Source organism: Urocampus carinirostris, chromosome 2 (genome assembly GCF_059441175.1).
Source record: "Urocampus carinirostris isolate Australia breed hairy pipefish chromosome 2, RoL_Ucar_1.0, whole genome shotgun sequence".
Lineage (NCBI taxonomy): Eukaryota > Metazoa > Chordata > Actinopteri > Syngnathiformes > Syngnathidae > Urocampus > Urocampus carinirostris.
In genome coordinates this window covers 3597615-3621020 of record NC_142350.1, presented here as the reverse complement: position 1 = coordinate 3621020, position 23406 = coordinate 3597615, and the positions used below count along the sequence as shown (strand labels likewise).

At 39.0% G+C, this 23406-nt stretch overlaps 1 protein-coding gene across 4 annotated transcripts in view; it reads right to left on the bottom strand.

Annotated features, from left to right (window-relative positions):
• Positions 1–22612, bottom strand: part of runx1t1 (RUNX1 partner transcriptional co-repressor 1) — a 67528-nt gene extending 44916 nt beyond the window's left edge. For 2 of the 4 annotated variants that reach the window (XM_088328419.1, XM_088328420.1), the window contains exons 1-2: positions 22413–22612; positions 53–190 (exon numbers count right to left, since the gene is read on the bottom strand). In XM_088328419.1, coding sequence (XP_088184545.1) covers positions 53–190; positions 22413–22440 — 166 coding nt within the window. In that variant the 5' untranslated portion in view covers positions 22441–22612. Of the gene's footprint in view, positions 1–52; positions 191–1345; positions 1655–8458; positions 8530–22412 lie in introns of those variants that run through there. The other 2 variants (XM_088328421.1, XM_088328422.1) reach the window with 2 other exon arrangements.
• Positions 22613–23406: the final 794 nt, after the last annotated feature.

The window sequence follows — 23406 nt, the reverse complement described above, 5'->3', positions numbered from 1 at the left end:
AAAGAGAAAAACAAAGAGGTCGAGAACCCCACCCCCTTCCCTTGCTACTCACAGGTAGTAGGGGTGTAGGAAGTGTTTCGGGGTACCCCTTGCGTGCTGGCCGGGGGCGGCATAGTGGGCGGGGTCAACCTGGACGACGTCTTGACCTCCGCAGGTGAGTCAGGCATGGTGGGGCGATTCCCGAGGCCACCTGTACCCAGAAAAAAAACGTCACAGAGTGAGGGGGGCCAAACGGGGCCACATCATTGCATATGCTGGCGCTATCGTGCCAGGAATGCCAAGCGCCACATTCCGCATTCCGCGACCAATCTGTGCCGCCGGCAGAGCGCCAACGCTGTCATGCACTGCCAGCATTTCTCGTTGTGGGAAATCTATTAGAAAATATTTATTCAAATGAGAAAACGATATATTTCAATCATTTAAAAAAGGTTGGTGATATTCTATGAATGTTTTTTAAAGAAATCCCTTAATAAAAAGTACAAAAATGAGAAAAAACATGGAGATACTTGAAGATGTTGCACGTGTCCCATTAATCTTTTAAAAATATGTTAAAATGAGAAATAATATTAAATACTTAAAATACTTAAAAAATGTTGTATACGTTCTAGAGTACGTTTTGTGTTATTTTACCTTGATTTTTAACATTTTCCCCATTTTTTGGTTATATGTAGTAAAAAATCAGTTCCAATGAAATAAAAATAATGCTTAAAATGGAAAAACAATATTGACATACTTATCGCTTATTGTTCAATATATTTAATTTAATTGAATTTACTTCTTTTTTTGGAGATGTCACGTCGGGCCCCACCCATTGACTGATTGCTTTTTGGAGTACTTAAACGCGTTCCTTCTAACTGTGCTTTGCCTGAGCGTTTGTTAAACTTTGGTGAAACCTTCTGTGAGATTCCTGCAAGTTCTTTTTAACTCTGAGAAATGCTTAGTCTCTAAATTTGCCTGCGTTTGATCCTGTTTTGTTTTTGGTCTGATCCGTTTGTTTTGGACATTCGTTTTTTTTTGTTTGGACTTCTATCCCCTTCCGCGTCCATCGATCCACGGATCGAGTGTGCGCTCCCTCATCCTCCTCCTAATAAATCGTGAATACGTCTACGCGAATGGGTCCTTTTTTCGTGTTTCCCCGCTCCGCTCCGTGACAGGAGAAATAATTATGAACCTATAATTATATTTTTGACCACTTGAAAAAAAATTATGGTTGTATTTATTACTAAGGGTGGCAAAAAGTTTGGAAAATATATCTAAGACGAAACAAATATACAAGTTACTTTGATATTATCAACAATGTCCCTGAGCTTACATCAGCCACGAGGCCTTGGCGCAATCCTCTCACCTCCTTTATCCTCCCCTGCAAGAACGGCATCACTTCCCGTTGCCGCGGATACGCAGATGTTGCATCACTCGGGCCCCCAAACAAGGCAGCCCATGTTGCAATCAAAAAGGGGGTGCGTCGAAAGATGAGGTCACAACTTGACCCGTATTGCCTCATTGCTCAAAAAGAAGCACAAGCCCACAAGGGTAAACTGTTAAACAGGTGCACCCCCAAAATAAAAATAGGAATAAAAATGTTGCATAGGCACACCCTCGGAAAACCAACTCCAAAAATGTTTTACACAGGTGCACCCGCAGAAATTCAAGTCTGAAAACTTGTTACACAGTTGCCCCCCTAAAGACAAAATATAAATAAGTTCATTACACAGGCGCACCCCCGAAAAAGAAACTAAAAAAGTTTACACTGGCGCATCCAAGAAAAATCAAGTCTTAAAAATAATTACGCGGTCCTAACCATAAAAACTAAATTACAAAAAAAAGTGTTACTCAGGCACACCCCCAGAAAATAAACTGAAAAAAATGGGTTGCACAGGCGCACCCTCAGAAAATCATGTCCAAAAAATCATGACGCAGGGGCAAGTCCAAAAACCTGTTACACAGTTGCACCCTTAAAAACTGAAATCAGAATAAAATTATTACTCAGTCGCACCCCCAGAAAATAAACTGAAAAAATTTGTTACGCAGGCGAACCCTAGGAGAATCAACCCCAAACACTTTCTACACAGTACTCAGGGGCATAACCTCAAATCCCCCAAAGTTCTGACCAATAGCAACAATAAGATGAACAGTAAGACAATATCTTAATCGTGAAAAAAAATTCAAATAAGCTAGCATAGCTTAGCGCACAGACAATTAGCATTGGCTTTAGGGCTGCAACAACGAATTGATAAAATTGATTAAAATCGATGATTAAAAACATTGGCAACGAATTAGTTCATCGATTTGTTGTGTCGCGCAATTTATACATCAGTCAGCAAGCGCGGAGTCAGTAACAACACACGCAACGCGAGTCAGAGAGCACAACAGAGCGAGGTGGAGTGCGAACTAAGGTGATATTTTCAAAGGCTATGGTCAATTCAACTCATAAAACATGATGGACACAAGGAAAACAGTTTGACCGAAGTCCGGAAAAGTGTTGGACCACTCCACACTTTACAAAAACAAAAAAGTGATATGGCACGGGAGCAACCGGGTGGGTGAGGCATCAATCAAATCCAAAACCTGGAGTCACCGATGAGGATGAAAGGAACTCAGTAGAAAGGTAAGTCAAGACATAATTTGTTTTTATTCGTTTGTTATCTGCGTTTTTGAGAGTGGAATAGTAACCTTTGTCTCTGGTAGCTAGCTGATGTTAGCGTTTTAGTTTTTAGTTGATGACTATGCGCTTAAGTTAAATCATCTTAAGCAGTGTTTAATATGCTTTATATAAAAACACTCAACTTTCACACAATGGTGGTAAAATTTAACATCAAGTCTTAATCTGGCAAAGTCGGAATGATTGAGTGGGGAAACGTGACGTTAGTCTCTGGTCGCTCAATCGATGTGCTGGCGTTTGCTTGTAGTGATTGTGTGTTTGTGAGCGGGATACTCTTTATTTCAGTTAAATGAAAGAATACAGTTTATTTGGGCACAGCACAAAAAAGTACCACCACTACTTTACAAAAGGGAACAACAAATAATTCGCACAAAATGCGCAAAAATCAGTTGAACAATTCTATACAGACGCTTCCCTATACTCACGAACATTCGAGTTCCGAACAACGGGAACACACGAAGATTTTTTTCGGGATGTTGAAAAATGTCCGGACATTGCTGTAAGTTTGATTTTGTACTGCGCTAGTGCCTCTTTCCGCAGCGACCAGCGTGTGGCGCGGTGAGAGCTCACCCAGCATCCACCAGCTTCCTCTACCTGTCACAGTCCCAGTTTGTGTGTAAACATACTGTACTGTATCTCTAGCGCGCTAAAAACGTTGACATATTTATTGTTTAATATATCGTGCATCCATTCAATATGGTTGGTGTAAAGTGTAAAGAAGGGGCGAGCCATTTTATTTGAGAAAAAAGTGGAAAAAGAAAGCTTGATGCGGTTGAGAAAATGGTTGGATCGCTTTTTTTCGGCCACTTTTTACCACGGAGGAGGAAGTAGCTAATACAAGCCTTAAACGTACTTATATAAACCTTAAACATGCATTCCATACAAAATATAGCACTAAAGCAACATACGAACAAATTCAACTTACGAACAATCATCGGGAATGTATCTCGTTCGTAAGCAGGGGAGCATCTGTGTTATCATAAACATGTGCCCAAAGGGAGTAGGCTTTAGCAGTGTTCATTTGTGCTTTATGAAAAAGCTTAACTTGAACAAAATTGTGTTAATAAGTTCAAGATTGAGTACCAAGTTTTATTTTTCTGGCAAAGTCTGAGTAATAATTGTGTCCTTGTAATTGGTGCCGTAATAATACACACACTATGCATTCTTATCTCAATAGAAAACAGCAAACAATGACAAGCTCCATGATGAGAAAGAAACATCATGCACGCCACAGCAAGCAGCTGTCATCACTGAGAGCATCCTCAACATGATCCTCATTGACATGCTCACATATTTGCATTGTAATGCAAAGTTGTCAAAGAAGGGAAAGTTAGCGATTTTAGTTAGTTTTTGCTTGTTAATATTGAAAATCGTGTTACTGGGTTTTGTTCCAAAAGCTCAAGTCCCCTTAAACAGCAAAAATATCTTTATTTTGGCACTTTTTGAAAGACAATCCTAGGCATTTACAGATGTATGCCATTAAATTGTATGTATTTCTGTTTATTGTTATGCTATTTGACAAACACTTGGAATGTTAATGTTAATACGTGTCGCTGGGTTTTCAGCTTTGCAATGATTTCTTGTACTAAAAAAAGCTCATGTCCCTTTAAACAAAAAACATGCCTTTTCATTTTTTTCTTTTTTTGCACTTTAAAAAGTATACTACGTATTTGCTGGTGTACACTTGTATGTATTTTGTTTGTTATTTGACAAAAACTGTTTTTTTTTTGTTTAAATTGTAAAATATTCGTTTTCGTGCACTATTTTCTTATTTGTCCACAAAATGTTAATATTTGAAGGAAGAAGAGGGAATTAGTAATGTGTTTTTTAAAAATCCGATTCATCGATTGATCGAAAAAATTATCTTCGGATTAATCAATTTTTAAAACAATCGTCAGTTGCAGCCCGCTTGGTTTTAACATCACAAATTGAAACAAAATAGCAAAATCCAATCTGTTTTGTTGTTAAAATATACAAATAATCGCAATTATTGCAAATAATTCACAAATCAGAATGCTTTTGCTAAAAATTAAGTCTGCTTACTGAACCAGCTTAAAAAAGCATTAAGATAACAACTGTAAGTTGTAATAAAAACTGTATTGTCTCTGGAGGTATTTTTCCATTTTTTATGTTTTATTTATTTTGTAAAATATGTTTTAATATTTTTCAATTCATAATGTTTAGTTTTTTCCTTTCTCTGATTTTATTTTTTAAATCTTAATTTTAAAAAAATGTAAATCCTCCCAAAAATTACATTGGTAATAACAATATTTTTTCACATGAAGTACAGTAAATATATGTTTATCTATTTTTGTAATACTTTGTCAATTGTATTTGCTCTAATGTACTCCTTTGTATGAAACATTTTCCCTTTATAATTTTTGGATTATGCTTGAAATCATTTTATAATGTTTGATAATGTTGATAAAAATGATTTAAAGAAAAAAGTTGAATGGTGATGATAATTTAGATTTTTCATCGTGACTTTAGATATGTTTCCCAATTATTAAAACAATTATTTTAATTAAATAAATAAATAGTGTAATCTCGTCTTCTTTTTTTAGCCTTTTTCTTGAAAAATAAATAAATAAAATGCGACACTGTTCAGTCAGGGTTTGAAATACGGCAACATTTGGTTACCTAAAAGAGTTTTTTGTCAACTTTATCACTCAAAATTGTCCGAAGCTAAGCTAACAATGGATCATAAGTTTTTGATCAATTATGTCAAAACTTTATTCCTCACGTCAAGGTCGAGCAAAGTTCCTCATCGTTGTACTGCATTTTTCTTCCAGTAGTTTTTGTTTTTGAGTGCCTCCAGTGCCTCACTAAAAACACTTTTGTGACAGCATTTTTGTTTTCAATTCATTGAGAACCAAAACTTTGTGATGTTTAGTGTGTTGACCATTGACGTTTGGAACATTTTTTTAGATCAGGGGCGTGATCAGGGGGAGCATGGGGGTGGCAGTGACCACCCACATATAGGCTCTGCCCACCAAAAGTAACTGGATGTAGTGGGGAGGGCAGTCTAGAAAAAAAAGAAAAGAAATGAGAAAAAGAGGAAAAAGCAAAAACAAAGAAAAAGCAAGTTAAAAAAAACAAAAAACGTAAACGGAAAAAGTAGAGGAAAAAAAAAAGAAAAAAAAGGTAAAAAGCTGAGGAAAAAGGAAAAACAATGAAATAAAATAAAGAAAAAAAGAGAAAATAAGAAGAAAACAAGGAGAAACTAAGAAAAAAAAGGAAAAATAATATAAAAAAAAAACAACAACAAAAATGAAAAAGGAAAATGGAGAACAAAATAGAAAGAGAGCATAAAAAAGAAGAAGAAAAAGAAACAAATTAAGAAAACATTGAAAGAGAAAAAGGAAAAAAGAAATAAAAGGAAGAAAAAAGCAGGAAAAAAGAGAAAAAGGTTTTTGGGGAGGGTCTCTTTGTTCAGTATATTACTAATAATGTCAAGAACCGGAACAGGAGGAGGAACCAGATGCGTGACATTTCTCACACAAGCTTTATTTTACAGGAAATTGGGCAGTCATGCACGTTAACCCAAAACGCCAGGGATTTGGCGATTGTTGGGGGGAAGACGCAAGGCAGCAGTCTGGCGTGGAATGAGGCCGACGAGAGCGATATCAATTGCACAAGCAGATATTGGACAGATAGGGGTCGATAACGGACAGCACGGGACAGACAGGATTGATATCAGGCCCTGGAGACTGGAGTCCGATGACAAGCAGGACAAGCAGGACGGAAACGATGCCAGACACTGGAGATCGAAATTAAACAGGACAAACCAGACGGGAACGCTACTAGACACTGGAGATCGATAACAAACAGAATAAATTAGCCGAACGCAACTGGAGATTGATATTAAACAGGACAAAAATAGATGGGAACGATCGATACTGGGCAGGAAACACAGGCAGGAAACCGGACAGAGTCAAAACCCACGTCTTGCGGGTGCAGAGGTTCATTGACGGACTGACAAAGAATGAGTGAGAGCACTGAGTTTAAATAGGAGGGAAGCCAATCAGTCAACGAGCCGCAGCTGGCGCCAAACGGGCGGGGCCCATTGGGCGCCATGGGCAACCGTGACAAATAACAATGTAATATTCTGCACCAAAGAAATGAATACGTTTTTTTTTTAATCCATTCTTCTACCAAATAATAATAACCTTTATTTTTGGACTCTGACGTGTACTTTTAACACATTCAAACTATACATTTCAAAATTAGGTAATCATGAAACACATCCCTGAAAAACACCAGAAACAGTGCTTTGCAAAAAATTGGATGGGGTAAAAGTAGTTGTGCCTCCCATTTGATATGCCCCCTCCTGTCTTTCATTATTAGCGGCTAAACGTTGTTTACACTAAAATGACAGTGGGTCACCCTGTAGTGGGCTAAGAATTGATTTATTTTTAAAAGCCACTATTAGACCAATGTCTTTAGATTTTTAATGTTGAATTCATATGGTTTTTCAATCAAGTTGAAATATTTCATCATATGTTAACATTCTAAATGAAATTGAAGTTTCTGTACAGAAGTTGTGATTTTTACCAAAATACTAAATTTTTATAATGCTATTTTTCCCCTTCTGATATTTACCATATTTCCATGAATCTTGTTTTTGTTTTTGTTTTTATATCTGTTTTTTAATGAAATCTAAAACAGTTAGTAACGATGAAAAATAATTCCCCACTGGATAAATATAATTTTGATTTTTACCTATTTTAAATTCTCAGGAATTTTTCATGTAATTTGAGCGACCAGAGACAGAAACAGTGGGGAAAAAGCAGCAGATGGATGGAATCACCGAACCCGACGACTTTCGTGACACCAAAGGAGGAAGCAAGCTTTATTAATACAAAGCATCTAACAATAGCATCTAATAGCAAGCCCTAGCAGACAACTGAGTAGCTAAAATGAGTCGCTAGAGAATGAAGCTGTCGGGAAAAAGTGGAAGATTCTGTTAAGATCGGACTCTGTGACGTTCAGCTGTGTCACAGAAGGATGAACCAGGAGCAGCTAAAAACAACAATAGCGGCTAGCGGCGAGCCAGAGCCTGCAGCAGAGTGGTTAACCTGAGTGGCTAGAGAAGGAAACAGTAGAAAATTACATTCACAAGTACATGTGTTTTTTGCTTGTAATTTAATTTCTTGATGCGTTTATAAAAATATAAATATATAATATTCTCCCCTCTTCGGTTAATTGTATTTTCCAGTATTTCCTTCTAGAGATTCTTTTTGAACAATGTTTTATTTATGTATACTTGCCCAACACTCCACGGGAAATGGTATCCCTACGAACCCTAGTGGTTAGCGGTATCCAGCCAACCACATTTATAATGCTTAGCCTCACCCTAGCTTTTATGTATGATTCACTAAATTTTCTTCTTTATATTATTTTTACAACATTTTTAAATGCATTAGGTTGACATAAAATCTTGCAATATATTTACATTTTTTCACATTTGGGAAATGAAAAAAAACTGTGCATCCTGCCGCTGTGTTTACACTGTGCCGAGCCAGCAAAAAAAAAAAGGAAAAAAAACAGAAGGGGATTCATCAATGCTACGCTGAAGGTCTGAACGCCATCTGTTCTGTCACCACAAATATTAACACACAAACATGGCTGCCAAAATTATAGCTTACACACCCACACACACGCACAGACACCCAACAAAACATATGCAGTTTTTCCCTCTTCAATTCAACTGAGCATGCAAAAATCCTAAACATTCTTCAGGAAAATATGTTTTGAGATAAAACGATTTTAAAGTGACAGTGTGTAAAAATTTCCCACCTCAGATTGTTGTAGCTGGTAGTTGGTCCGAGCAGATGAAAGTGTTTAACTTAAGCAGCTAGCGGAAGAAGCTACAAAGGACGGAGAAAGCTTTATTCACAAAGTTTATTTATTTATGGAAGAGTGGCTAAAAAGAGAAAAAGGAAAAACAAGTTTAAGATGACAGGCGGCAGATCCCTACATCGGGGAACATAGTTACACTGAAAGGTGAAGCAGGCTTTAATCATAAGGTTTTTATATTTATGTATGAGTGGCTAGGGTAGGAAACAGTAGGAAAAAAAACAAGAATACAAGCACCATTAGTTGTGAGTGGCTCGAGAAGGAAACAGTAATAAAACGGGTTAAAGATGACAAGGGGGAACTCAGCAACGCTCGGATGACTAAAGTATAAAGTAAGCTTTATTTACAAACGTTACCTATTTATTCATAAATGGCCAGAGAAGGAACTTGTAGATAAAAGATAAATAGCATTGTATAGCGCTTTGGGAGGTCTTCATTGACTTGAAAAGCGCTATATAAATGCAGACCTTTTACCATAAATATGACGGGGGCCACCAGGTGACGACAATTTGGGGAACTCCTTGACATTCTTGACACAGAAGGACGAAAGAAGCATATTTATGAGTAGCTAGAGAAAAAAACAGTCAAAGAAGTTCAAGATTACAAGCGCCAGCTGTCTGAATCAGGGAACTCTGCGACATTTATGACACTGAAGGACAAAGCAAGCTAGATTTACATGTAGCTGGTGGCAAGTCATAGCCTGCAGCCATGTGGCCAACTTAAGTGGCTAGAGAAGGAAACAGTAAAAAGAATATTGGAGATGACAGGCGTCAGATGCCTGAATCAAGAGACTCAGCAACAAAAATATCAGCGGCTTAGCAGTGAGTCATAGCATGTAGCCAAGGAGATAACGTGAGTGGCTATAGGAGGAAACATTGGAAAAGTACATGTGTTTTTGCTTCTAATTGTTTTATTTCAATGAATGAAGTACTTTAACCCCACTAGGGTTTTATTATTAACTAAAACTTTGTAACTTTTTTTTGACCGGAGCAACATTCAAGCAACACCAGCGGGGGCACTATTGAATGCTGTTTGTTTCTGTCGGCTGGCACCAGACGAATGCCAGCACACCTCCTGGACTGGCGCCAGCGCCAGCTTGCCTGGCATGCGGCACCCGTGCGGAAACAGTGGCAAGCTAGCTTGGCGCAGATGCCGCTCGCTCTCACAAAGGCGACGCCAAAGATGCTGGCAAAGGCGGGAAAGACAACATCCTTTTGCATTTAAAAAAAACATTTATACTGTATTTTTAACTATTATTTTTACAACTTGATTTTTAGGATTATATAGTCAGATAACTCACTAGCTTTGTAGCTATATTTCATTCCTCCAATACAATTTTTTTCATACAAATGTTCTCGACTAATTCCCCCGATTCTCAGATGCAAGAGGTGCCACCAGCGCCATCTGCCGCGGTCGAGCACGAGGGGGCACGCACTGGTGCCGAGGTAGGTGCTGACAGCTCACCATCTGGGCGACACCAACTTCGCGCTCCGCTGCCGTTAGCTTGCCCTTTCCTCGCGCTTCGCCGGACCCGCAACAAAACACGCTGGCGAGAGAGAGCTAGCATGATAGCTAGCAAGATCGCAAGATTGATATACAGCTTGCTTGCTTTATAAATCATATATAGATAGTTGGATGGATAGCTCTCTGGATTAATAGATATCAAGACAGCTGACTGGGAGGGTAGTTAGTGTGATAGCCTTATAGCTAACTAGACGATAGATGGATAGTTTTTTAGATAGATGGATACTTTTAAAGCATCTTGAAGGAGCTGTTTTGTTCTGCTATCAACCTTGCTAGGGTGACAACTTCATAGATGACTAGAAAGCTTGCCAGTTCACATGCCAATTAGATAGCTAGCGAGATCAGAAAGACAGAGTGGCTTTATTCATGATTTTTTTTTCAATAAATAACTTCAGTGTTAGTCTAATAGCATCACATTGGAATGTTATTGAGAATCAATAAAAAAGCAAGAAATTGTCTCTAATCAGTAAAGGAACATTACTAATAAACATGTTTGTATTTTGTTGTTATTGTAAGCAAGCAAATTAGCTTTTACGCTAAAAACAGGCCCATTCCGTCTTCGTGCTTGTCGGGACCACTGTTGTCATCGATATTCACCAGTCGTGGCCGACCCCTTCCCCGGGTGGGCAATTAATCGATTAAATGAGAGCGCCGTCCGGACCCCCGACGGATGCCGATTGTTTGAACGCCAACCCCCCACCCCTCCCGCCCCACCCACCCACACACACACACACACACACACACACACAACAAAAAACGGTTTTCAAGAATCATTTGGGGGAGGGGGGCAGGGTTAGCGTTTCTCTCAGGAGGGGGGACTGATATGCCAAGATGGCGGCATAGGAAAAGAGCAGAAGATTCCCCAAGTGTGATGCGGGTCCCCCGCCATCTGGACCCGCCTCTTTCTCTTGATGCTGAAGCATTTCCATCCAAACAGTTACTTATCCCCCCCTACCCAAAGAAAAGCCCCATCAAATGTGATACTATATTTGTCAAAATCCCACGGATGAAAAATGTCTGCTTGAACTAAAAGCTTCACAACAGTTTTTGAAAAATAAGTGTCTACTTCAACTTAGGGCACCCAAATATTTATAGGTTTCCTTATTTTAATTGTGATTCAATTGTCATGCAGTTCAGTTACTTATTCCTCACCCTTAAACTTGACCAAATGGGATCCGATCTTTGTCAGAATCACGCATTTCCAAATTCTGATGAGGATATGATGCAACGGTTTTATTACTTATTCCTCCACCTAATACGCCCATCAAATGTGAACTGGTCTTTGTCAAAATCACACATATTGAAAAACAGTGTCTTCTTGAACTAAAAGCACCCAAACATTTTTCCTCTCCATATTTTAATGGGGAAAGCATGCAAACATTGACAGAAAGGGAAGGAATTAGGAACTAAATACGATCTTTTATTTAAATGAAATAACTGTGTTGACTTTAACAGCAAACTACCACCAAAATAATTATAAGTTTCCATATTTTAATGGGGATAGCATGAAAAAAAGAATTATGTACTTACCCCCCATAAAATCCCAATCAAATATGACTGTTCATGCTAAAAAATACATGGATGAAAAAATGTCTAAAAGCACCTAAATATTTGACAGAAAGGGGAGGAATAAGTGACTACGTGTGGTCTTTGTCAAAATCACTCAGATGAAACAAACAGTGTACGCTTTAACTACAACCACCCACACATTTATAGGTTTACATATTTTTCGTTTAGTATAGCAGACAATGACAAAAGGAGGAGGAATAAGTAACAGAACCCTTTTCCTAAGGAGACTCAAGGAGCAATTGACAGCAATTGGAGATGTTTTGCTTCCCCTTCCGAAGGAATCAATATCGAGTTGTCGTCGATAGAAATTTTTGCCGCCAATTGTTTTGTTGCGGGAAAAGTGGCAATTATTTTTCCGGAGAAAAAAGAAGTCCCTTTGAGAAAGTGCTCCGAGAAGACGACGCTCAATTTTCTCGCCAGGCGGTCGAGAGTAAAAAGCCTCATTTTGTTTAACTTCTTTTTAAACCAGGAAATGGTGCAATTATCGAAAATTGGCATGGAGGGGTTGGGGTGCGTTCGATGAAAAAACAAACAAACAATTTGCTGCTCAGTGTAAAGTTAGTATGAAAATTGAGAAACATGTTCTCAACACCTAGTTAGACAGCTAGATGGATAGCTAGATAGATGGCCAGGAAGCTAGCAAGCATGATAGCTAACAAAATGTTCTTAGAAAAAAAGCTATCTTATTATTTTGTTGGGTGGCTCAAAAGCTTGCTCGTGTGATACCTTGATAGTTAGCTTGAATGCTAAATCGATGGCAAAAAAAGCTAGCTAGCATGGTATCTTCAGAGATACCTGGATGGATTGACAGCTATATAGATCGCCAGAAACCAAGCTAGCGTGGTCGTCTGAGAGCTAGCAAGATGGGTTAAATGCTTGTTAGCTACCAGGCTGTTCAATAGCTAGCTAGTTGTTCCTAATTTTAGCTGACTTGATACCAAGATGGATGGCTAGAAATGTAGCTAGCTTGGCAGCTAGATATCTCGCTAGAAGGGTGGATAGCTTGCTTGATTGACAGACAGATGGATCGATAGTTAGCTTGATTCTCAGATAGATGGCTAGAACTATAATAGCCTGATAGCTAGGCAGATGGATAAATAGCTAGAAGAATCACGAGATGGCTTGCCAGAGTTATATTTTGATATCGAGCCAGATGAATAGATAGCTAGGTGGCTCAAACGATATCTAGCCATCTGACTGTCCAATAGCCAGCGAGATCTTCAGTAAGCAAGTGAGCGTGATTTATTAATCAACGGTTGGAAAGCTTGATAGTGTGATACCTTGATAGTTTGCTTGAATGCTAAATTTAAAGCTAACTACCATCTTGAGACATAGCTAGAACAATTAATAGCTATATAGATGGCTAGAAACCAAGCTTGTAGCGTGGTAGTATGAGATTTAGCGAGATAAAAAGCTTGTTAGATACCTAGCTGTTCAAAAGCTAGCTAGAACTTCATAATACTAGGTAGTTTGATATCTATAGGAATGGATAGAAACATATCTAACTTAGCATGACAGCTAGATATCTAGCTAGACGGATAGATGCCTGATTTATAGATAGATAGATAGATAGATAGATAGATAGATAAGAAAGTTAGCTAGTGTGGTAGCTCATTAGCTAGAAAGAGTGATAGCTTTCTTAATGACTAAAAAGCTATCGAGGTGCCCTATAGATATTCAGAAAGATAGCTAGTGTGATACATTGATGGACTAATAGAAAGCTCACAAATGTAATACCTCAATAGCCCTATATAGATGGATGGTCATTAAAGTAGCTAGCATGATAGCTAGCCAGATGGAAAGATGGCTAGAAAGTTAGCAAGTTTAATAACTTGATAGCTAGTGAGACTGAAAGCTAAATGGCTAAAAATCTATCTAGATGTCCAAAAAGAAAGCTAGGTAGCTTGATACCTCGATTGATGGCTAGGAAGCTAGCTAGCGTGACAGCTAGAAATCCAATTAGATAGGTAGATAGCAAGCTTGCTTTATAGCAAGCTAAAAGGGTAGATAACTTTCAAGCCTGATAGCTAAATAGAAAGGTAAGTGGATAGATAGCATAAAAGCTTGCTAAAGCAAGATCTGAAAGAAGGCGCTAGCAGAACATTTCTCCCCAAATAGCGCAGATTGCAGTGAAAAAGAGCCCAGGAACCAAGGGTCGGCCACACAATGGCCCTTCCGATTTAGAGGAACCAGAAAAGGAACCAGAAAAGGAACCAGAACAGGGATTGGCCTGCTCAGGATGTAAACGGACGCAGGATGTTTTTTTGTAGATGCCCAACGGCACCGGGAAAGGCAAGCCCTGCCCAGTAGGTCCGGGCTTTCTCAGAACTTCCACTTGTTTCCCCCCTTTTTTTCCTACAATGAACCAGACATGATCCAAAAGGTTCTGATAATTGAGAAAAATGTTACGTGACAGTTAAAGTGCAGTATCCTTATTTGGCCACATTGATGCAGTAGTGATTGCAAATGATTGAATGAATGGGTTTAAAAAAAAATCATATTTAAAAAAATCGAAATCATAAATAAAATCAAAATGAAATAAGACTCTTGCTTTCTCTGTAGAATGAATAATTATTAAAATAATATAAAAAAATGATTTAAATAAAATCTTTTAAGAATTAAACAAAACTAGATAAACGATTCTGTTTTTTAGCTTTACTAATAATTTAGATTTAATATCATAGCAATAATAAATAATACTAATTTAAATAAAATAAATAGGATATTTAAAGAATTTTGGAAAATGAATACAATTAAATTAAACATTCAAGTCAAGTTATGTTTATTTGCATAGCCCATAAAGTCTCAAAGGACAATACACAGACATCATCAACATGAAGAATAGGAAACAACTGAGTGTCCGGTTGAATCTCGGAGGGCAGAGCATTCCACAGCACCGTGGCTGAAATAGAGAACGCTTCTGAACATGAGGATTTCTTCTTGGCTCTTGGGATCACTAGTAGACAAGCATTTTCCGAGGGGAAGGCTTACATTCGCGTTTTCTTTCTTTAATTACTATTAAATAAGGTCGGTTGTGGTTGAAGTTATGTGTGAATGTTGGGAAGAGTAACGTGATGAAGTGTTCACGTGATGGAGTGGGCATGGCGTTAGAAATAAAGTTGCATGGACAGGTGCTGGAAGAAGTTGAAAGCTTTAGGTACTTGGGTTGTGATGTGGCTGCAGTTGGTGGAATGGAGTGCGAGGTATTGCACAGAGTGAATCAAGGAAGCAAGGTTTTGGGTGCTCTGAGGAGAGTGATGAACAACAAGAGTATGAGTATGGATGTTAAGAGGGGACTGTATGAGAGTGTGATTGTGCCGACTGTGTTGTATGGTGCAGAGACTTGGAGCCTGAACGCAGATTTGAGAAGGAAATAAAATGTTTTTGAGATGAAGTGTTAGAGGAGTATGTTAGGAGTGACAAGATTGGATAGATTGAGAAAAGAAATTGTGAGAGACAGAACTGGAGTAGTAGTGGAACTGAGCAAGCATGTGGATAAGAGAGTACTCGGTTGGTTTGGACACATGGAGAGGATGAATGAGGAGCGAATGTTGAAGAGGATCTACAGAGCAGAAGTCAATGGAAGGAGACCAAGAGGAAGGCCCCGATTGACGTGGATGAATGGTGTTATGAGTGCACTGCAGTTAAGAGGTCTAAATATAATGGAAGCTAGAGCGCTTGTTGGTGCTAGGTATGAGTGGAGAGGTGTTGTAAAAGGATAGTGGGATGTTTGGACGCGTTCTAAGGGATGGGCAGAGCACCTGTATGATGCGGGAGGGGTAAACCATTGAAGAGGGCCCTGCTGTTGAACAGAAGATTGTGTTGTGTCACCCTGCCCCGAGTGACATGGCTGCTTTCTTGTGTCCCGTTTCATCTGGAGGGACGAAAGCATGACCAACTTGGATGCCGATGTGCTTAAGTTGTTTGGGCATTAGGGGTGGCCAATGTCCAAATTTTTTTGTGTGTGTTTTTTTGCTACTTTTTCCCTTTTTCTTTCTTTGTTTTTATGTACGTATTTGTCTTGCTGTCGGTCACCCCTCCTGAGGGATATGACCAGGGTAGATAGATAGATAGGGTTGTGGTTGTATCCCTTAACCGTTAGTGTTGTAGGTGCACCATTTCTTCAGTTCTCTAGTTTTAAAACTAATATTTAATACAATATACTGTAGATGATAGATGGTAATAATTTCAATAAAAATGAAAGTGAATAATTTAAAAATAAATACATAAATTACAAATTCAATCTAGTTTTCCATCTAAAAATAAGATTTGATACAATAGAAATAATAATGAAAATCAGTTAATTTTTAAAATAAATTATATTCAATATAGCAAATATGATAATTCATCGTTGGGGAAGCAGTAGCTGACCAAAGTAAAGCGCTCATCTTGGGCCCAAGAGGTCGCAAGTTCTATTCCCGGCTTCCCAAGTTAAATGTCAAAGTGTTCTTGGGCAAAACACTGAACCTCTAAAGCCGCTAATAAGCGCCTTTGTATCAGTGTGTGGAGTAGATTGTAAAGCGCTTTGGGAAATTTTCAGTGACTTAAAGAAATGTATATGCAGTCCACTTACCATCACGATGGGAAAAAAAAACAAAAGAAGAAGACAGATTCCATCTTTACCGATTTGTGACTAAAAAACGTAGTTAGCACAAAAAGGATGCAAACAATTCCTGACAAACTGGAACATTTTCTTTTTAATTGAATCATCCAAATCTTGTTTTTCCCTCCGCCTCCAGGTTTGAGCGCGGAATTCGGGTGACACCAGGTAAAGTCTTCACTTTGCCGTTTCGTTTTTTTGGTTTTGTATTCACGGAGCGTCCGCACAATCACATCCAGCAGGGGCTTATCTTTGGGGAATACGAAGAGAATCGGAAAAAAAGAAAAGGAAAAGAAAAAGCTTTGCGGGGACGAGGCCGCGTGCATAACGCCGATTACAATATCAGCAGACTCCAGATGGAGGAAAAGAAACAGAGAAAAACGGACATCTGTGCATCGTGTCTCCTTCCAGAATGAACACTTCATTAGCCGATACATTTGGCTTCAGAATTGGCGAAAGAAAATCGACAGACAAAAAAAACAACAAAAAAACGACTAAAAATATTGTGGATGTTTTTTGTGGGGAAGATGAAATGGAATGGATTTTCACCGCTGACTTTGCACTCGTCCAGCTGTCACGCTAGCTATCTTTCTAGACATCAAGCTCGAAAACTATCCATTCATCCGTCTCGCTAGCCATCATGCTAGCTAACTATCAACCTATCTATCGGTTTAATGAACTGTCACTCTTGCTTTGTTTCTAGCCATCCACCTATTCACCATGCTAGCGATGTATCTATCCATCTAGCTAGCAAATTTGCCAGCTATTTCCCAGCCATCTACCTAGCTATCATGCTAGCTAACCTTGTTGCTAGCTATGAACCTATTTATCCATCTAGATCAGGGGTGTCAAACTCATTTTGACTCAGGGTCCACACGATAGAACTAATGTTCTCTCGGGGGCGGGACTAGTAGATTAGAGATAAAGAAAAAGAGAAAGAAATAAGAAAAAGAGAGGCAGAGAAAAGGAGAGAGGATGGGACAAAGAAAGACAGAAAGGGAGAAAGAGAGAGAGAGTGTGTGAGAAACAAAGAGATAAGAGAAATAGCGAGAGTGGGGGAAAGAAAGAGAGAGAGAGAGAGAGAGAAAGATATAGAAGGGAAATAGAAAGAGAGAGAGAGAGAGAGAGAAAGATATAGAATGGAAATAGAAATAGAAAGAGAGAAAGAGAGAAGGAAAGAAAAGAGAAGGATAGAAGGAGAGAAAGGGAGAAAGAGAGAAGGGCAAAGCAAGAGAGAGAGAAAAAGAGAAAAGAGTGAGAAAAGGAAAAAAGGAAAAGAGAGCCAAAGAAGGTACAATGACACACAGAGAGAAAGAGACAAATAGGAACAAAGAAAGAGAAAAAGAGACAGAGAGAGTGAACGAGAGAGACATAGAGAGTGAGAGAAAAGGGAGGAATAGAGAGAGAGAGAGAGACTGAGAGAGAGAAATACAAGTACAGCGTTTGTGAGAGGCACCTGGACATATTTCAACCTGCAGCTCATTTTTCTCTTGCGCTTCTCTCAGCGTTGTTTCGTGGGTCGGATTCAGTCCCTTAACGGGCCTGAACTGTCCCGCGGGGCGCCTGTTTGACACCCCTGATCTAGATAGCTATTGACTTATTAGTCTATCTAGCTAGTTGACACGCTCGCCATATTGCAAACTATCCATCAATCTCGCTAGCAATCATGCCTCATAGCTATCTATCTCCCCAGCCATCTAACTTGCTATCACACAAGCCATCTTTGCAGCTAGATATCAACCTATTTATCCTTCTAGCTAGTTGACACACTAGCGATCTTTGTAGCTAGCCATCAACCTAATTATCCATCTGGCTAGCTATCAACCTAGTTTTCCATCTTGCTAGTTGACACGCTAGACATTTTCTAGCTATCAAGGAAGCAAATTATCTATCGATCTGGCTAGCTAGCAAGCTATCTCTTGAGCCATCTACTTAGCAATCACGCTAGCTAGCTTTGTGGCTAACTATAAATCTAGTTATCCTGCTCGCTAGCTGTCACGCTAACCAGATTTCTAGGCATCCATTTAGCCAGCAAGCAAGCGAACTATCCAACAATCTTGCTAGCAATCATAATAGCAGCAGCTCTAGGCGCCTACCTATCTAACACACTTGGTAGCTCCCAAGGTAGCTCTCAATCTATATATTAATCTAGCAAGCTGTGTCTATGAGCCGTCACACTAACTTTCTTTCTAGCCATCCATCTATTCATCAAGCTAGCATACTATTTATTTATCTCGCTAACAAATATTTCCCTAGCCATCTAACTAGCTATCACACTAGCTATCTACCTAGTTTTCTATCTATCTAGCTATAAACCTATTTATCCATCTAGCCAGCTATCAACCAATTAATCCATCCAGCTAGTTGACACGCTAGCCATTTTCCTAGCCATCAAGTGAAGGAACAATCCATCAATCTTGCCAGCAATCGTGCAAGATTGCAAGCTATCTCCCTAGCCATCTACCTAGCTATCCCACTAGCTGTCTTTGTAGCTTTGTGGCTAAAGATCAACCTATTTATCCACCTATCTAGTTGTCACACAAGCAATCCTTCTAGCCATCCATCTAGCTATCAAGCTAGCGAGCTGTCCATCCATCTTGCTAGCAACCACGCTAGCTAGCAGGCTACCCCTCAAGCCAGGGACACTTTAGCATGTTTTCTTTCTGTCTCTCTTTTCTTTCTTTCTTTATCTCTCCTCTTTGTCTCTCTACATCCCTCTATTTTTTTTCTTTTTGCTCTCTCTATCTTGTATCCCCAACACTTATTTCCATCCATCACTTATTTCTCTTTTTTTTTTTTTTTTTTTTACTGTATTTTCCTTCCTCTCTCTTTATTTTTTTCTCTCTTTTTCCCTTTTCTCTCTCAATTTCTCTCTTATTCCTATCTTGTTATCATCCTTCCTCTCATCCTTTCTCTCTCTCTCTCACTCTCCTCATGTCTCTTTCTCTATCTTATTTATTTCCCTCTTTTTTGTCTATATTTTCTTCTTTTTTTCTAGTTCTTTCTTATTCTCTTTTTTTCTTTTTCGTCAACTACTTTTCTCCCTTTTTTCTGCTGTATCTTTTGTTATATCTCGTTCTTTTTCTATTTCTGTCTCACATTTTCTTTGTCTCTGTCTCTCTCTTTCCCCTTTTCTCCAGGCCTACCCACTCTTTTTCTTGACTTGGTCTTTTTCTCTTTTGTTATCGTTTTTTTTCTCGCTCTTTTTTCCTGTTTTTCTCCGCACCACAGAAATCCGTTCTTCATTTTGTCAATAGCTCACATTGCAAAAGTCAGCAAAGCTTTGCCGATCCATACGAGCTCGAGAGACAGAAATGTCACATCCGTCAGTAGGAAAATCAATAAATAGACAAACCTGATGGAATTTGTTGGTCTTGCTTTTCATTGCTTCATTTTCAAAGGGACAGTGTGTAATATTTGACCGCTCAATGCCACTGTTTGTTTCGTGCAAAGGACGACAAGTGCTAAGAAGGCAGACTGCGAACCACGGAGACTCAAAATGACAGTTTTTCCTCTCATTTTTTCCTCCCCATGTTTTTGAGATAGCCAACTAAGATGTCAGTGTCCTCCTAGGTAAGGCTCATGTTATGTAGAAAAAAATACAAAGTTTCTCATTTATTTTGAAAATATTTATATGATAGTTTATGTTTTATAATATATGATATAATTAAATCTTTTTAAAACTTTTTAACTTCTAAGAGGTGTGAATAACACAAGATTTTAATAGAAAATGTTTTTGGGGATGTCATATTTCAGTTTTTTTTTTAAAAAAGATATGTTTTTAAAAATAATGAAAATAGCTCTGAATGTAGTTTTTTTTATTCAAGCACTTACTTTGCTTTTATCAGTCTCTTTTTACTTATGTAAATTTCTTCCTTTTTTTCAATTTTAAGCTAAAATGATTTCTTACACAGATTCTTTGGGTGGGGGGGGTTCTAAAAAAAGTTTTGCTTTTAACTGTGTGTAGTTTTCTTTAATTAATCAATAATTCCCCAAAAATATATTCCCCATTTTTTGGGCTACAACATGATTGCTTTTCTACTTATACAATTACTGAAACCAAATATTTTATTTTCATAGCCCCATGAAACTGTGTACTGTATTGCCATGGGGGTGTGGGGCAACAAAAAGATTACCGTATAAATGAGGATACGGAGGATCAGTATTTGTCCTATCCTTCAAATATCAGTTTTATTTCGAGATTTTTAATTAAAAAATTTATTTTCATTTCGTGCAATGCCATTTTTGAGGGAGGGGGGATTTGTGTATCTTTGAGGGGGGGGCTATTGGCGGGTGAGGGTGTCACAAATCATAAACAGAAAAAAATCGTTGCAGCCACAACATGTTTGCAAGGCCACTTGCATGCGTTTGACCTCGCTTTGGTTGCGGAGGGGGGGGGGGGGGGGTGTTTGGGCAGGGTGTTGGGGCGTTGGGTATCTGGTAGTGATGCGAATTCTGGCTCTCTTTAGAGAAGTGGCTCTTTCGGCTCGGCTCACAAAAAAAGAGACAGCTTTTGTCTCCCAAACACTTCTTCTGTCTTATTGATATATTACCAATAATAATGAAACATTAGGCACCAAATGATTCAAATTTGAAATTATATTATGCTACTGCTAAGAAAGAGTGATAGAGAAAGAGAGAAAAAGAGGAAAAATACAAGAAAGAGAAAGATAACAAGTATGAGAGAGAGAGAGGGATGAAGAGACAGGAAACAAGAGTGTAACATAATGAGGAAGAGAGAAAAAAAGAGAAACAGAAAGATAAAGAGAGCAACAGAGAAAGATATAACTGTAGAAAGTTAAAGGAAGTGAGAGAGATAGAGAGAAAGATAAAGAGAGCAAGAGAGAAAGAGAGAGCAGTAGAGAGAGAGTTTGTGAGAGAGTGAGAGTTAAAAAGAAAGATAAACAGGGAGGGAGAGAGAAGAGAGAAAGAGAGAGAGAGAAATAGACAGAGAGAAAGATAGAGGGAGAAAGGAAGAGGGAGAGTGGGAGAAATAGCAAAAAAAGTAAGAAAAAAGATAGAAAGAGACAGGGAGGATGAGAGAGCGGAGTCAGAGGATGAAGAAAAAAAGAGGGAGAAAAAGAGAGTGATAGAAAAAAAGAAATATAAAGAGACAATAAGAGGGAAAGTATATGAGGGAATGAAAGAGAGTAAAATAGAAAAAAATAAAAAGGAAGAGGGAAAAATATCAAGAGAGGAAGAGAGAGAAAGTTCATTTAGCAAGAGAGAAGGATAGAGAAAGATGAAGGAAAAAGACAAAAAATGAGAAAAAGAGAGAGGAAAAGAGAGAGGAAAAGAAAGAGAGCGAGAGAGGGAGGGAAGTAAAGAGAAGAAAAGAATAGAAAGATAAACATTGAGAAAGAGAGAAACAGAGAGCAGAGGAGAGAGAAGGATAGAGAAGGATAAAGAGAGAGAAAGAGAGGAATAAAGAAAAAGAAAGATAGAGAGAGGAGTGGGAGGGAGAAGAGTGAGACAGTAGGAAAGAAAGAGAGTGAAAAATACAGAAACAGAAAGAAAGATGGACAGAAATGGAAAGAGAGGGAAAGAGAGGGACAGAAAAAATAGTAAGAAACAGAGGAATAGATATTGAGAGAGTGAGATAGGGAGAGAAAGAGTGACGAAAGAGATAAACTAACAGAGAAAAAATATGAAGGGAGAGAGACAATGATAGAGAGAAAGGGGGGAAGAGAGAGTGGAAAAGAGACAAAGGAGCCGGCTCTCGATATTCACTTCGTAGAGCCGTTTCGTTCGCGAACGACCCATCACTACTATTTGGCAGGTGCGCAGCGGGCAGATGGCCGCTTAGAAGGATGCTGGTTGTTTACGCAACAACCTGCATTTTGAAAACCTCCCCTCTTGAAAGAAATCATTTTCAATTAAGATACAAAATGAACACCTTTCCAATTTTGCTGCAACCCCATCACCATACCGCTGCACAACACAAACACGCGAGACAGCCCACGCGGGGAGGCATAGGGGGTGGAAATAATATAATAATAAATGAATTTGCATCACAAAAATGCACCCAACTCACACGTTTTCCCTCAGCTTTCTTAACCGCAAACAACAAAACCATAAATGTTTGTCTTTTGCACATGAATGTCACAATTTTCCTCACCAATATAATACTTAAAACACACAAATACAACAATACATAAATAATAAAATAATGATAAAATTGAAAGAAAAGAAGCTGCTTACTCTGAAGCGAGTCGGAGATTCCCACCATGCGGCACGTCAGCGTGCTTTTTTTCTTTTATTTATTTATTTTTTTTCTTTTGTGTACGTCCCACAAAAAAGGTCTGTTTAGTAAAGGAGGGGGGTTTAAATGAGGGTAGGGGAAAGGAGTTGTCCGTGGGTCTCCGTGAAAATATACACGAAAAAAATAAACCGCTGGTGTGGAGGAGTAGCGGCGCTCTGAAGCCCACAGACACTGCGCGCGCAACCAGGTGCTGGTAGGCGGGGCCAGAAGGCGGAAGAAAACGAGCTGATTTGATAGAGCTTAAAAAAACATGGTAAAAACTCATAAACGCTCTACCGTGTTGAAAATGTATATACATTGCTATTGACTTTCTTGGAATTTCCAAACGTGGATATAAATAATTCAATAAAACTGTGTTTCAAGATCTACAAGGAACAGTGCGGTGCAGTGGTTAGCGCGCGCGTGTGTGGCAAAGTTCTAAGGTCTTGGGAACCTCCTGTGTGGGTTCAAATCCAGCTACCGGACTTACGGGGCGGAGTTTGTATGTTCTCCCCGTGCTTGCGTGGGTTTCCTTCGACCACTCCGGTTTCCTCCCACATTCCAAAGACATGCATTTCAGATTGGCCGGTCCAAATCGTCCCTCGGTGTGAATGAGCGAGCGAGTTGTCTGTCCCTGTGTGCCCTGCGATTGGCTGGCAACCGGTTCAGGGTGTCCCCTGCCCACTGCCCGATGATTGCTAGGATGGGCTCCAGCACCCCCACGACCCTACTGAGGATAAGCGGTGCAGCTAACAAGATGAGATATAGATATAAATATAGATATATATGGGCAGGGGGGCACCAGCCAGTCACGGGGCACACAGTGACAGACACCTAACTCGCTCATTCTGTCAGAAAACCAGAACAGACCAGTGGACCCCAGAGCATTCATTTTAGTCTTTTATCAAGGAGACGTGATGGCTGTCAGACGTCAGCAGCGGCGCCGGGGGAGAT